A 13645-nucleotide genomic window follows, 5' to 3' on the forward strand; every position below is an offset into this window, starting at 1 on the left:
ACAACGTGGACAAGTCCTTAACAGGTTGAGGTCGTGGTTGTCGACCTGTACCTTGGAAGAGGAACGCAGACAACAAGTGGTTGTCTTAGGAAACCCCTCACCCACCTACATGATGTCACAGTTTTCAGGAGAAAGGATGCCCTAGTACTCAGAACCAGCAGTTGGGGAAGGAGGTGGTGTATGAAAACAGAAAGCCTGAAGCTCACTCACAAGCCATGCTGAAGTGAGGACAACAAGGAAGGAACATAGTTTTGTTGCTCAAAAGCCGTAAAGCACAACTGTGTAGAGGCACGAATGGAGTACACATCAGATAAGAAAGGACATTAAGGTCCCATTGGGGCATCACAAATAGAGAGAGAGGGGAAACAAATGTTGCAGCCCTTTTAAAAACTGCATCTCAACAGGTGATTTAAATAAAGAGGGCTGAACAGGAAACTGGAAGAAGGCTGAGGAGGACAAAAAATAACCTTCAACTGTGCGTGGAGCAAGGCCTTCCTGGGCGAGACACAGAATAAGTGAACATCAGACAGTCTGGCCTGGAGGGGATACATTTGGTGAGCGCCGCACCAAACCATACATTTGTCTCAACAGGCACATACAGTTTGATGCCTGCCTGTCAAGATGATATCAATCACCTCTGGAAGAAAGCCGAAGGTGTTCAGCTGTCATTGCTCAATCTCCATGTATGAAGGTGGAGGTTGCAAAGGTCAGGGTGAAGAATTCTACTACTGTGCTGTGACCGCAGATCCCACATGAGAGTCAGCCTGGCAGGGGAGATGATCAAGCCCAGAGTTCTGTATACTATAATCTCCGTAACCAGTCCAGGGCCATTAGGATGACTTGGACCTGGTCTGACCTGATCTTCTTGAGATCTCTGGGCAGGAGTGGTATTGACGAAAAGGCACAAAGGAATTCCAAGGTCGACCCAAGGTGAAACGCAACTCCGAGCGAGAGATGCCTTGGAAACTCCAATGTGCAGAAGTGATGACATTGTGCATTCCCAGCAGTGGGGAACACACTGAGCCAAGGTTCTCCCCATTGGTAGAAGAGACCTTGCACCACCTCCAGGAGTAGCTGCCACTCATGATTCACTAGGTGCCAACGGCTGAGCTTGCCCTGAAGTCCAACGATCCTGCCAGGTGGTACACCACCAGGAAAAGTCTGCAGTGGTCTAGCCATTTTCAGAGGCACAATGCCTACTGGCACAGGGTCTGTGACCCCACCCAGCCCAGTTTGTTGTAGTACCACATGGCGATGGTGTTGTCTGTGAGTACCTTTACCAACCTTCCATTGATGGATGTCAGGAAGGTCTACAGCGCCAGGCTGATGGCCCACAGATCCAGGTTGATAAAGAGCTGGGACTCTGCTGGAGGCTAGAAGCCTCTGATATCCACCTCTCCCATATGGCTGCCCTTACCCAGAAGAAATGCAGCGGTCACCACTGTCAGCTTTGAGTAGGGACGGGAGAGGAGACAGTTGCTGACCCCATTGTGGTCCGGTAGCCACAACTGCAGGGAAAAGGGCTTGCTTCACAGTCTCCTTCAAAATCTGGATGTGGTCTGAGAGGTCACCTTAATGTTGGTCCCACTGAGACTTAAGATCCAACTGCAGAGCTTGTATATGCCACCTGGCGTGCTTGAATAGAAGGATGCAGGAGGCGTTTAGTCCCAGAAGCCTCATAATCTACCTCACTGAAATCCAGGACCGAAGCTGAAAGATCAGATTCATAGCCTTAATGTCCTGAACTCTCTTTCTGGGGGAAAGGCATGGAACCGAACTCTGTCCAGAATGGCGCTGATGAAAGGAGCACCTGTGAAGGAGACAGGTGTGACTTGGAGACATTGATGATGAACCCCAAAGATGACAGGGGGATTGCCGTAGTCTGGAGGTGGTTGAAGACTGGCAACCCTAATCTCCAAAGGTGCGCTGCTAACTCCGCCATCACGTTTGTGAACACTCGAGGGTCGCTGGGGAGTCCATAGGGAAGCACAGTGAAAATGCGCCTTTCCCTCCTTGTAATTCAGGTAGTGTCAATGGGCCAGCAGGGAGGGAATATGGAAATAGGTTTCCTACAGGTCCAGTATCCAGGGACGATGGCAGACAAGACCTGGACCAGGGTGCATTCTGAATTCCTCTTTTCGGAGGAAGAGATTGAGAAGGTACAAATCTAGAAGGGGCCAAAAGCCACCATCCTTCTTGGGCACCAGAAAGCAGCAGGAATAACAATCACGTCCTACTTCTGGCACATCCCCTTTCTAGATATCCCCTTTGGCCAAAATGGCTTGGATTTACCTGCTGCAAAATGGTAAGGTGCAGCCTTTGCAGACAATCTGGAAGACCCACTTGGATGAGATCATCACTTGACAACCCTTGTAGAATCGGTTGATCCGGTCTCTCACTGACTGGCTGTGATCCTGAGAGGGTACATTAAAGGAGCTAAGCCTCTACAGGTGCGGAAGGGGTGGTGGACTGGGAGGCACGCTGACCTTGGCTGCAGGGGTGGTGAGCACCAAGCCTCTTTCGTGAAACTGCTGGTGTGGGATAGGCTGGCGGTAGCGAATGCCTCTGCCGAAGCCACAAAAGGAAATTTGGAAGCATTGCTGGCGAGGCTGGGTGGAAAGGCCCAGAGAGCAAGCGGAACTTCTACTGTCTTTGAATTTTTCAAGGGCCAAGTTAGTTTTGTTCCCGAACAAGCGAGTCCCATCAAACAACATGTCCAATGCCTACAGCCCGGCCAACTGAGTCAGTGGTGTCCAAGCCACAACGACTTCTGAACTGGGCCGCATAACAGCTTATGCAAAAACAGGGCAAAGGTCTTCTGGAATACAGGAGAGGACTTGTGCCACTGAGTCTCAAAGGGCGCGAGTATAATGACCCAGTAAATAGGAGGTGTTGATTGACTTAAGAGTCAAACTGGCAGAGGAGAACAAGCATTTTTCAAAAGTCTCCACTTTCTTGTCAGAGGGAGTGGTAGGGACATTTGTAGGGTTTGTCTGGCTACTGGAAGCTTGTACCACAAGACTTCCTGGAGAGGGCTGCTGAGAGAGAAAAGCTGGGTCACTCGGGACAGAGCAGTATCACCTGCCAATTTGCTAGTGAACTGGAGGGCAGGTACTGTGTTTAGCCCAGGCCCCTAGAAGGGTACCAGTCAGGACCTCATTAAAGGGGAGAAGAGGCTCTGAAGCAGTCTAGCCAGACTGCAGGACTTCGGTAAAGACGTTGGTTTTGACCTCCATAGCGAGGAACAAAAGATTGAGGACTTTGGTCGCCCTACACATGACCATGGCATAGGAGGGAGATTCTTTAGTGGCTGGGCCAGGAGGAGAAAAGAGGGCAGTTTCCGAGGAAGTATAGAACCCACTACACTCTTGTAAGGCTTTGCACCAATTATTATTGGCAAAGGGCTGAGCGAAGTCATGACCCTGATGATAGTCATGATCAGAGTCAGTACCGAAGTGGAAATACCGAAGTGGAAATGCAATAAATGTTGTCTGACTTGAGGTAAGTTGGGTGGAGAAATCTTGGTTGGATTTGGTTGCGATGCCAGTTGAAGTCGAATAGGCAGGGAGTCAGCGTTGGAGAAGGCAATAGGGGCCACCTGTTCAGGCAGCGAAGTCAGCATCAACATGCTTGGGACTGGCGTAGGTGCTGGGGGCAACGTCTGTACTGGAGCCAAGGGCTGAAGTGGCACAGAGGGTTCCAGGTAGCGCACAGGATGAACTTGCCAGCGGTGATCCAGGTGGAAGGCATCTCGTCTCTAGGGCCCAAAAGGCATGCCAAAGTGAGTCAGTAGGATATAAATACCCAGAACATATTTGTACGAACTGGCGTGGGATGGCTGAAGGCCCGGAACCTAGAGTTGTGCCGGAAGCAGCTGAGGAATCAGTTCTGAAGTTGTTCGACTTTGGGAGTGGGGCCGGGACTGTTGATACCTACAAGCTTCATCAGGTGAGTGGGAATGGCGAGAAGTGGAACTCCTCTTCGACTTCCTATGTTTTTTGTGCTTACCTGTGGACTTGAAGTGCAAAAAAGACATGCCTTGAGATTGGGTTCATCGACTCTGGGTGCGGAACTGGATCTTTGACTTGGAGCGCTCCCAACGATGTGTTTGGCAACAAAGTTTCGCCTCACGTGCCCTGATGACCTTCAAATTCATTGATGCAGTTTCCGCAGGGCAGGTCTTGGAGTCCTTATCGGCCCCCAGACACCATAGGAAAATTTGGTGGGGATCTGTCACAGACATCTGCTTGTCAATCAATCAATCACAGGTTTGTTAAGTGCGAATACTCACCCATAAGAGTCTCAAGGCGCTGGGGAGGAGGGGAGGTGCAGGTTTCAGTCCATCAAGGAGGTGTGTCTGTCGAAGAGCAAGGTTTTGAGGTTTCTCGTGAAGATGGGGAGTGATGTTGTCTGCCTGAGGTGGAGCGGAAGGGCGACCCATGCTCTGGCCGCGAGGAAGGAGAAGGAGCGGCCTCCTGATCAGGTCTTTTTGGCGCAGGGAACCATGGCGTAGGAGAGCTGGGCTGATCGTAGGGTTCTTTGAGGTGCGTGGAAGTTGATTTGGCTGTTGAGGTATGCTGGTCCGGTGTAGTGGAGAGCTTTGTGTGAGTGAGTGAGGATCTTGAGTGTGATTCTAGCCTCAATGGGGAGCCAGTGGAGTGTTGGGAGATGTGCCAGTGTCGTGGTTGGTTTAAGACCAGTCTTGCGGCAGCATACTGTAGGTTTTGTAGATTGCGGGTGAGGCTTTTGTTTATTCAGGCGTAGAGTGCGTTGCTGTAGTCAAGTCTGCAGGTGACGAGGACATGAGTGATGGTTTTTCTGTGCTCGAGGGGATCCATTTGAAGGTCTTACGTAGGAGGTGGAGGGTGTGGAAGCTGGAGGATGCAACGGAGTTGATCTGGCGGTCCATTTTGAGCTTGGAGTCCTGGATGATTTCAAGGTTGTGTGCCTGGGGGGGGGGGGAAAGAGTCTGACCCGCTGTGTTTTGCCGGAGAGGAAAGAATAGATCCAGTCGAGGGCCTTGTCCCGGATACCTGCGTCGTGGAGTCTGCGTGTTAGGGTGCGGTGGGATACTGTGTCGAAGGTCGCTGAGAGGTCGAGGAGGATGAGGGCTACTGTTTCTCTTTTGTCCAGTAGGGAGCGGATGTCGTCTGTTGCAGCGAGGAGGCCGGTTTCTGTGCTATTTTTATTTCTGAAGCCGGATTGTGACGAATCGAGGATGTTGTGCTCTTCGATTAAGGTGACGAGTTGGCTGTTGATGGCTTTCTTGGTGACTTTCGCTGGGAACGGGAGCAGGGTCTGAAGTTTTTGAGGTCGGTGGGTTCCGCCGAGGGCTTCTTCAGGAGGTTAATCTCTGCATATTTCCAGTCCTTGCAGGGTTTAAAACTGGTTTTCTTAGGGGGTGCTGTCCCTTTCACGCGGTTATTAATTTGAAAAAAAGTCGCAAAAAGTTGTTGCTAGGAGACGAGGGAAGCTCCACAACCGCATCTGTGAGGTGCAGAAAGAAAAATGCATATTAGCGCACAGGAGTGGTGCCTATATAGACCTCTAGGTCATTTGCAGAGCGGTAAGGAATCAGTGCAGAACTGCGAGGTGCCACCTTCCGGCGCACAGAAGCATTGCTGAAAAGTTTTGGATACAGTCGGTTGCCTGGAGAATATTCAAAAAGTGAGGCATCTTCGGCTAGAAGTCTTTATCAGAATAAATAGGTCTTTTGGATGAACCACTAGGATTCACAACAGTATGCTATACTGAAACTGTAGTTGTCCCTATGAAAACCTAGAGTAAAATATCCTCTCGCTATCTTCTATACAGCTAACACTCCATCTTAAGGCCATATTTCAAGTCACCAATCCTACACAGCAGCCTGTTGCATAACCTATGTCCCATTTGAGACAACAGTCATGCATTTTATACCTTTCCTCTACAGTTTAGCATCCTTACAAGGGCCATTTGGAGTTGTCAGACTTTATTTTATCACTACTAAAAGGACTAATGTGGACTCAGCAACTGGGTGCAGTATATAGCAATCACATCCTAAGGATTAATGCTTACCCTGGGACTTTCCCCTTGTGTGTTTTTCAACTAGATCCAACTGTCAGGGTCTAAGGAAGATGTACTAGAAGGCTTTGAGCCAGAAGTCCATAGATGACCAACCTTACTCTTTCCAGCACTGGCATCTTGATATTTGTATTGCACTAATGCATCTTTTGTCTGTGAACCGTTAGCGCTTGTGTATTTGCTTCCTCTCCTAAACCGGGCTGGTTTGTTCTAGGATATATTTACAAGCCTGTAAGGTAATTCTATTGCAGATTATATGCCCTTGTGGATTTTCCGGAGCTTGACCCATGTGCCGTGCATACAGCCTTCATAACATCTGCTATTCACCCAACATGTAGTTTCTACTCGGAAATGTAATCCCATCGTATAATGTGAAGTGTTACTTTCTCCCTACCTTCGAGCGCTACTACTGAGGTATTGATTGTGCAATACCTTTACTCATCATTGTTCTGTATTTTACTAGTCTATTTCTTCCTGTATCATTACACGTGTCTCTCAATGCTGTTGGTCTCCGGTGATGTTTGCAGCTTGTGTCTCATCTGGTAGCCCATATTGGAAAAAAAACAAATCGACACATTCATTTTTATATTGTTTGGCGCCTTTATGTGCTTAACAATTATGTCTCAGTTCGACTTACAAAGTTTAGTAAGATTATCTAACCCAATTTAGCAAGTTCAAAGAATTCAAATACTGTTACAGAACAGTTAAAAGACACCAAAGGAAACATCATTCGAATCAGAACATTTGGTTTTTACATGTAGCCAGTGCAAAGAAAAAGAAGGTTTCACAATCTATAATATGTTAACGTGGTACAGAGATGGTGAAACTGTACATTCTCTAGGCCACATCGTAGACAATAAATAGATGCTTATATTGCACTTAAAGATGAGAGTAACACTATGTTCTCTTCTAAAATATATTTTACGTAGATAATTTACAGTGCGAGAAACTTTTTCTAATTATAAATACCATAGAGGTTTCAAGTAAGTTACCAATAAAATAAAGCAAAAAACATTATGTATAAACTTGTCCACTCTCACCTAGGAAGCAAAACAGTCACATGACAGTTAAAACCTTCACCCCCCCCCCCCCCATTAGTGTTCCCTCTATGACGGGAAACAACCTAACAAAAAAAAGTCCCTCTGTGTATTAACTTAACACATTGTTGCATTTTTGCATTATAAACATGAGGCTATTGCCTGCCATGCACAAGAGTGTTTCGTCCTAGGCAAAACAGTAGCTGAAAAGAAACTACGTGATGTTCTAATCTATACCAAAAGAAAACAGAATGCCCTGTTCATAGTAAAGTAAAAAACAAAAGGCTGTTAAATGCACCACCACCTTTGAAGCAAAGCCTTGTTTTAGGATTGCTCAGATGAAAACTCTGTAGAGTCGACTTATTTGTTTTACAAATCAGATGTGTTCTCCGGCAAAGAACTACTGTATCACAAATGTGCATTTAGAGATAGATGCACAGCAGACAAAAGAATGTTTCTGTACAAATGAAAAAGGCGCATAGAGACAAACAGGAGATACCTAATTTACAAAGCAATGCAGAAACCTAAAAATCTCAACCAGAATCTGGTGTGCCTGCTTAGGCTAGCTTCTGTGGATTGCAGCCGGATAGCTGATGGGTGACAGGTGTCCAAGCATTGAAAGATTCGTAAGAATACGCACTAATGCTAGGATATGAACAGAAACCAAATGTTTTCATTTACCACAACCAAGAAATTAAAAATGCATTTTTTATCAAATAAAAATAGCTCAGTTTGTATAAAACGAGGCAGAGGTTTGAAACGCAAGCCCTCATGGTCTAGGCAGAAGTGCCTAAGCAGAGTTGTGCTACTACTGGCACGCCCTGGTTCTAGTGAAATGCATGCTGGTGAAAGTGGTATTGAAAATATGCTTCCTGACTAAAATGAGCCTATGATCAGTGCAAATGTGCGCTGCGGTATTGTACTAGTTGCATTAGTGTGGTCCTATTCAAAACAGTGCTGATACAGGTTTACTTACAGAAACTAACAAGGTTAAAAAAACAATAACATTTCTTAAAGGAGTAACCAAACCATATAAAAACACACTAACCATAAATATTTTAAAATATATTTGTGCAAACTGTTAAAACAGATTCTTGACAGCTGACTGGAATAGGTTAGGAAAGGCATCTTAAAGCCTGATAAGTAAAGTTACACATTAGTTAGGCTCTATGCCCGTAGTTGTACTCAAGAGCAGGACATAAAGCTGACCCCATTAGCAGAGGCATTTTGTCCAGTGCCAAAACTATTTGACATGAGCAATATATTTGAGCCCAAGGCATTTAAAATCAACAAGCCCACAAATAAAGGAAATTACAATATTTGGGAGGTACTCTACCAACATACAAGGAATACTGTTCAAAAGGAAAATCATGTTAGCAAACATGTAACAATAATTCCATCAGTTTAGTATTAGGCCCATGGTGAATTTTTATAATGGGAAATAAAAAATGTAGTATGAATCCTATTTTATCCATTTATGTGTACAATGCATACCTTTTTTCTATCACAAATGTCATGCTTTTCATTTAAATTCCACCCACGCAAGAGTGGTTCGAGCTGAAAAGATCTCTTGGAAACTGTAATCTCGGGTCTGCCAAATTTCGCCCACCTCGTTTGTGATCCGTGCGATAGCGAATCAAGGAAAGTCAGACGAAAAGAACAGTTATTTACTGAGTTTTGAGAATCAACAGACAGCAGAACTGAAAAAATGGAGGCAATACGTCTCAGCATGCAGCCAATGGTTAAAAGTCTTCTCTCTGAATCTAGTTTCTTATCTACATGAAATAAATATTAGAACCTTGGAATGTGGAGCACTCCATTGCAGACAATGGAGTGCTCCGTGCTTCTATGGGCCGGTAAAGGCCCGCAGAGCAACATTCCAATTGTGTTTAAACAAAGGCCTCTCGGAGCCCTAGGGGATTTCAATCCCCTCAGGCTCCGAAAGGCCTTTGTTTAATTTGTTAGGACAGTCTGCCCTCTAGTGGCAAAATGTTCTTATAGCCCTTCGTAGCTGGGCTATACCGGCAACTTAAAGTCCTGCTCCCTTGTTAAAGGCCCGAGCCGCTGGAGCGGGTCTTTAATAGCCGGTATAGCCCCCTACGGCAGGCTATAAGGCTATAGTAAAGGTTTTAGCCAGTTATTCATATCTCTAAGATCAGTTTTCTAACCATTGTTCCGTAACAGGAAAGTACCAGCTAGGTTTATGCTGACAAGTCTAGAGGAAATGCCAACCATCCTGATATACTGATATCCTTGCCTATTTCATTTGTTTTATGTTACTTTGTGTTATGGCTACAGTGTGCGTCACACTCAGTTACAATTCTGACCTTCATACATGGCTAGAAAATGGAATAAATATCAGAAACCGGAGATCCACCCAGCACTATGATGGATTATGCTCATTTTGAAAAAATTCCTAAGCTAAGCCCATCCTTAGTTGCTGGTCCATGGTAGTGGTAATATTTTCATAGCACTACAGATTTACTAAATGGAGGTTCCCTTCCTCCGGTATGTAGAATTTCACATCTTGTTCCATGAGGTAAGTATAGAAGACATGCACACATTTTTCCAATGAAGTAAATTAAGACTTTTAAAATAGATCAAAAAACTGCAGAGAAGACGGACTATACAAAGCATCACAGAGAGAAAGACAACACATCACTGCATCTTTCTGCCATGGAAAGATAAAAGAATCTGTAACCCATAGGTTCTCGATAACCTTTTTAGTTCACTTAGTTTACAGAAAGCTTGTTCATGCAATACGTCACGGAGAGTGAAGCTAGAGGAAGGAAATGTAAGCCTAATCTAAACAACACCAACCAGTGGCAGATGGTAAAGTACAGGGATGCTTAAAAGGCTTGAGCATTTCCGGTTTTAGCCATGCAAATATTAGGTGATTAAAAAATAAAAGCACTAGACTTATGAAAAACCTTGTCCTTATTTAGTTAGTCAGCCCAAAGCATTGGAGAAATGTGAACAAGTGGAAGTAGTTTTGGTAGTTAGACTAGAAGGCCATGGCCCTAAACTCTTCTTCCCCATTTAACAAAACGGTCTCATCATATATTCACCCTGTGCCAAAGTTCCTTTATCGGTCAAAATTTGCAGGGCTTCCATGCACACAGTACCAAGAGTTTTGATCTAATGGAAAATAACTCATCTTGGAGCCGAGTAATCCAAGACACATGAAGTAGACAGCCGGTTTCACACAGATTTTGTTGTGATTTACTATGGCAGTACTGCTGGAGTTTAGAAATGAGCCTGGGGTGTTACAAGCGCAAGTCACATTTATTCGTAGGAAAATCTGTCTGAATCGAGTCCATGAAGTTTAGGAGTGACTTATATACTTTCAGCAGACGTACTGAACATTGCATAGACAGGCTTACACAAACAGCAAATTATAATCTTCCACCTCTTGGACCTATGCATGAAAAGGTCACTAATACTTTTTGATAGAGTTAGCCTTTGGGTCAAGTTAGAATGTATATGAAATTAAATAGGATTTAACCAATTCCTATAAAGTATGTTTAAAACAAGTAGCATGACTTACTAAACCATCATAACACTTGAAGCACTGTAATATAAAGGTCGTCCAGTTTAAAACTAACCTGTGCTGGTTGCGACACAAATATTTTTTTTCCTTTCTGATTTTATGTGTAAACATAACACTTTCATTACATTCAACAAGGCTCTAGCGCAAAGCGAGCAAATGCACTCCTTCCAAAAATACCGGGTTACGAGCCGCACAAATAAACAAAAATGGAAATAGAAGACATACTTGTTTCAGAGCTATCACGTTTTCGAACATTACATTAACATTTCTTGCAGAAAACATCTGCTAGCTGGGTCCGTTTTTTAACAACGGATTTTTTAAAATTGTAAGTTATATAACACATTATGGTTTTCATTGCACAGTTAAACACTGCAACTAGTTTAACCGCAAACTCACAATGTGGAATTGCTTTTGCATCTGAAGTATCTAGTTTTAAAAATATAAGGCGACAAGACGTTTTGCTTCCCTCATTTTCGTGAACCAATTTCATGGAGGCACACAGCGGGTTTCGTTTGCAAGTCATTGAGAAAGTTAATAAGTAAGATTCAGTCTGGGTGTGTGCAGCACAACAAGGCACACACTAAAAACGGTGCAAATCGTGTCATCTTTCACGTTTGGAGTGTCATGCATAAAGAAAGACTCATTACGGCCTAGTACGAAATATTCCAGATACCTAACAACAAGTAACTGTTCTCGGTGTTTTTGGGGGGTGGGCGCAGGGTTGCTCCTAATGCCGATACTGATTTACTTCAGCGACTTAGATTGGAAGGGGTCAATTTTTCACTTATTACTCGTATGCCTAGTTCTAATTAAACATGGGCTGCTTACACTCTGGCATGCAGTGGAGTCCAAAGCCTCCATTATGAGTGTTACAAAGAGTAATGAGGTATTTATTCAACCTAGTAAATACCGACACGAGTTTAGGTTTTTACTAGGAACAGTAAATACCTCTTATTCGGAGCTTTAATTCTGCATAGGGCCATAACATTCAGAATATGGTTCCAAAGGTTTCTGTAACTACTAGACATTTTGCCCCACAGGTAATATTTGGCCTGTTTGAACTCTTAAAATTGATCGGGATAAAACTTCCAAACGATGTTTATTGCACCCGATAAGTATACCATGCAGAAAGCTCCTAAGGGGTCGGAAATGTAATCTAATGTGAACAGCAGTTTGTCCAGGCATCTGACATTAGCTCAACCCCGGAACAGGGATTGTATTTAATTTTTAAATCCAGCATGCAGACCCTTCAAAGTATCCAGTCTTGGCATTGCTGCAGTCATCAGGTGGAACCACAGGTGAAGGACTCAACATGAAGCAGGGTTTAAGTTTTAAGCGTTGCTCCTAGGTGTGAAGGACAGTAGAGTTTGAAACTCCCGTCTGAAGACTGGTGTAGCAGTGCATTTACTTCAATTTCTTAGCCTCGCACGTGGCACTTTCAGCTCTCAACCTCCTGCTACTGGCGTCATTAAAGCTGATCAAGTGCACCACTTCTTCTGGAAATTCCGGGGAATCCACCTACAAACAAGAAGATGGGAGATAAGTCATGAAAGCCTTTTTCGTTTGACACATAAAGCACCTGTACACAAGAAACATGGACTTATTCACTAAATTAGATGCAGGATGAGCAGCAACACTTATTCAACCTGAAATGGCAGAATGCGGCAGCAAGACACCATTGCGTGTATGAAAAGCTGGACATCCGGTCGCTGGAGGAGAGCGCCCTGTCAGTCAGTATTGGACTTGCCAGAAGTTACTGAGGGCTAGAAGGCCTGCAAACCTGCATGACACTTTAAACTACACTATGCTCTTTAAATACAAGTAGACAAGCGCTCTGTCATGTCCACATGCACTCTACGCACACTCATTTTAGAATTTCTTTCGAAAGTAACACAAACTGAAGTTACACCTAATCACTGTTAAGAGGGACAATCAATACACAGTAAAACGTCCACAATTTGCAAGGAGCAGTATAAAGTGGCTACCTATCATATCCCCAAAAGTCATGGAACCAATGCCATCGAGTTGAATGTACACATAATACAGCACCTTCATCCAAGGATGTTATGACACATGACTACTGAGGGGGTCTTACAGGACAATGACAACGAGCCACAACACACAGGCTATCAAAGTGTCAACATAGTAGATAAGAATGCATAGTCATTGTCACATGCAGACACTCCGGTGTCACCCATCAGGTCAACCAAGTGCTCAACCTCCACAGGGTCAGATATGGTGATGGCCTACATCAACCTCCTGTAAACCAGGCTGTAATCTTCACTTGATGAAGTCAGAGTTGGTAGATGCTGCACGGTTCTGGACCAGACACACTACACTGGGAAGGAGGTGGTCAAATCTTAGGCTAAAAATAAGCAGCAAATTTGGCGTAGGAGCCACATGTCCTTCATAGCTCACTGTGCTAGATTAAAAGGGTTACATTTTATGAACTGCAATCAACAAAAGGATCTTTTCATTAAAATCAGTAAACCACTTACCTGGCAATATGTAATTAAAATCTGTCATCTGCATTTTACATTATGTGCTTGCAGGAGGCATATTAACCCTATATGTACTTTGATTCATAACTGGGAGCAGACAAAAAACAGATCTCTTCTGCAAATGGTGTAACCTCCAGAATGGTCTTAACATTATTATTCCCTCTGATTTACTGGGCACACAAAGATTCCGCAGCTGGTGCCTTAACCCAGTAAGATATTTTAAATTGCAGACTTTGCAACACATTGAGCAGAACAGATTTACTGCCATATTTCTCTGTGGCAGACTTTATAAAAATTAAACGCATAAATTGAGAACCAGATTTTGATATTGCGTCGCTTTTTTGGCACAACCGCAATGCAAAATGGCACTTAAATCTTGTGATGTGCTCAAATATACACGATAGAACTGCTAGACATCTGTCTGATGTGTTAAGATATGATGTCTCTTCCTGTGAGGTCATGGGTTGAGATGCCACTTCTAGTAATACAACATGCAA

The 13645-nt window shown here is 44.2% G+C and overlaps 1 protein-coding gene across 2 annotated transcripts in view; it reads right to left on the minus strand.

The window, feature by feature from the left end:
• Positions 1-6640: 6640 nt before the first annotated feature.
• Positions 6641-13645, minus strand: part of THEM6 (thioesterase superfamily member 6) — a 96209-nt gene continuing 89204 nt past the window's right edge. For both annotated transcript variants that reach the window (XM_085604802.1, XM_085604801.1), the window contains exon 2: positions 6641-12165. In XM_085604802.1, coding sequence (XP_085460928.1) covers positions 12052-12165 — 114 coding nt within the window. In that variant the 3' untranslated portion in view covers positions 6641-12051. The remainder of the gene's footprint in view (positions 12166-13645) is intronic.

The sequence above is a fragment of the Triturus cristatus genome, chromosome 5_1 (genome assembly GCF_964204655.1).
Source record: "Triturus cristatus chromosome 5_1, aTriCri1.1, whole genome shotgun sequence".
Lineage (NCBI taxonomy): Eukaryota > Metazoa > Chordata > Amphibia > Caudata > Salamandridae > Triturus > Triturus cristatus.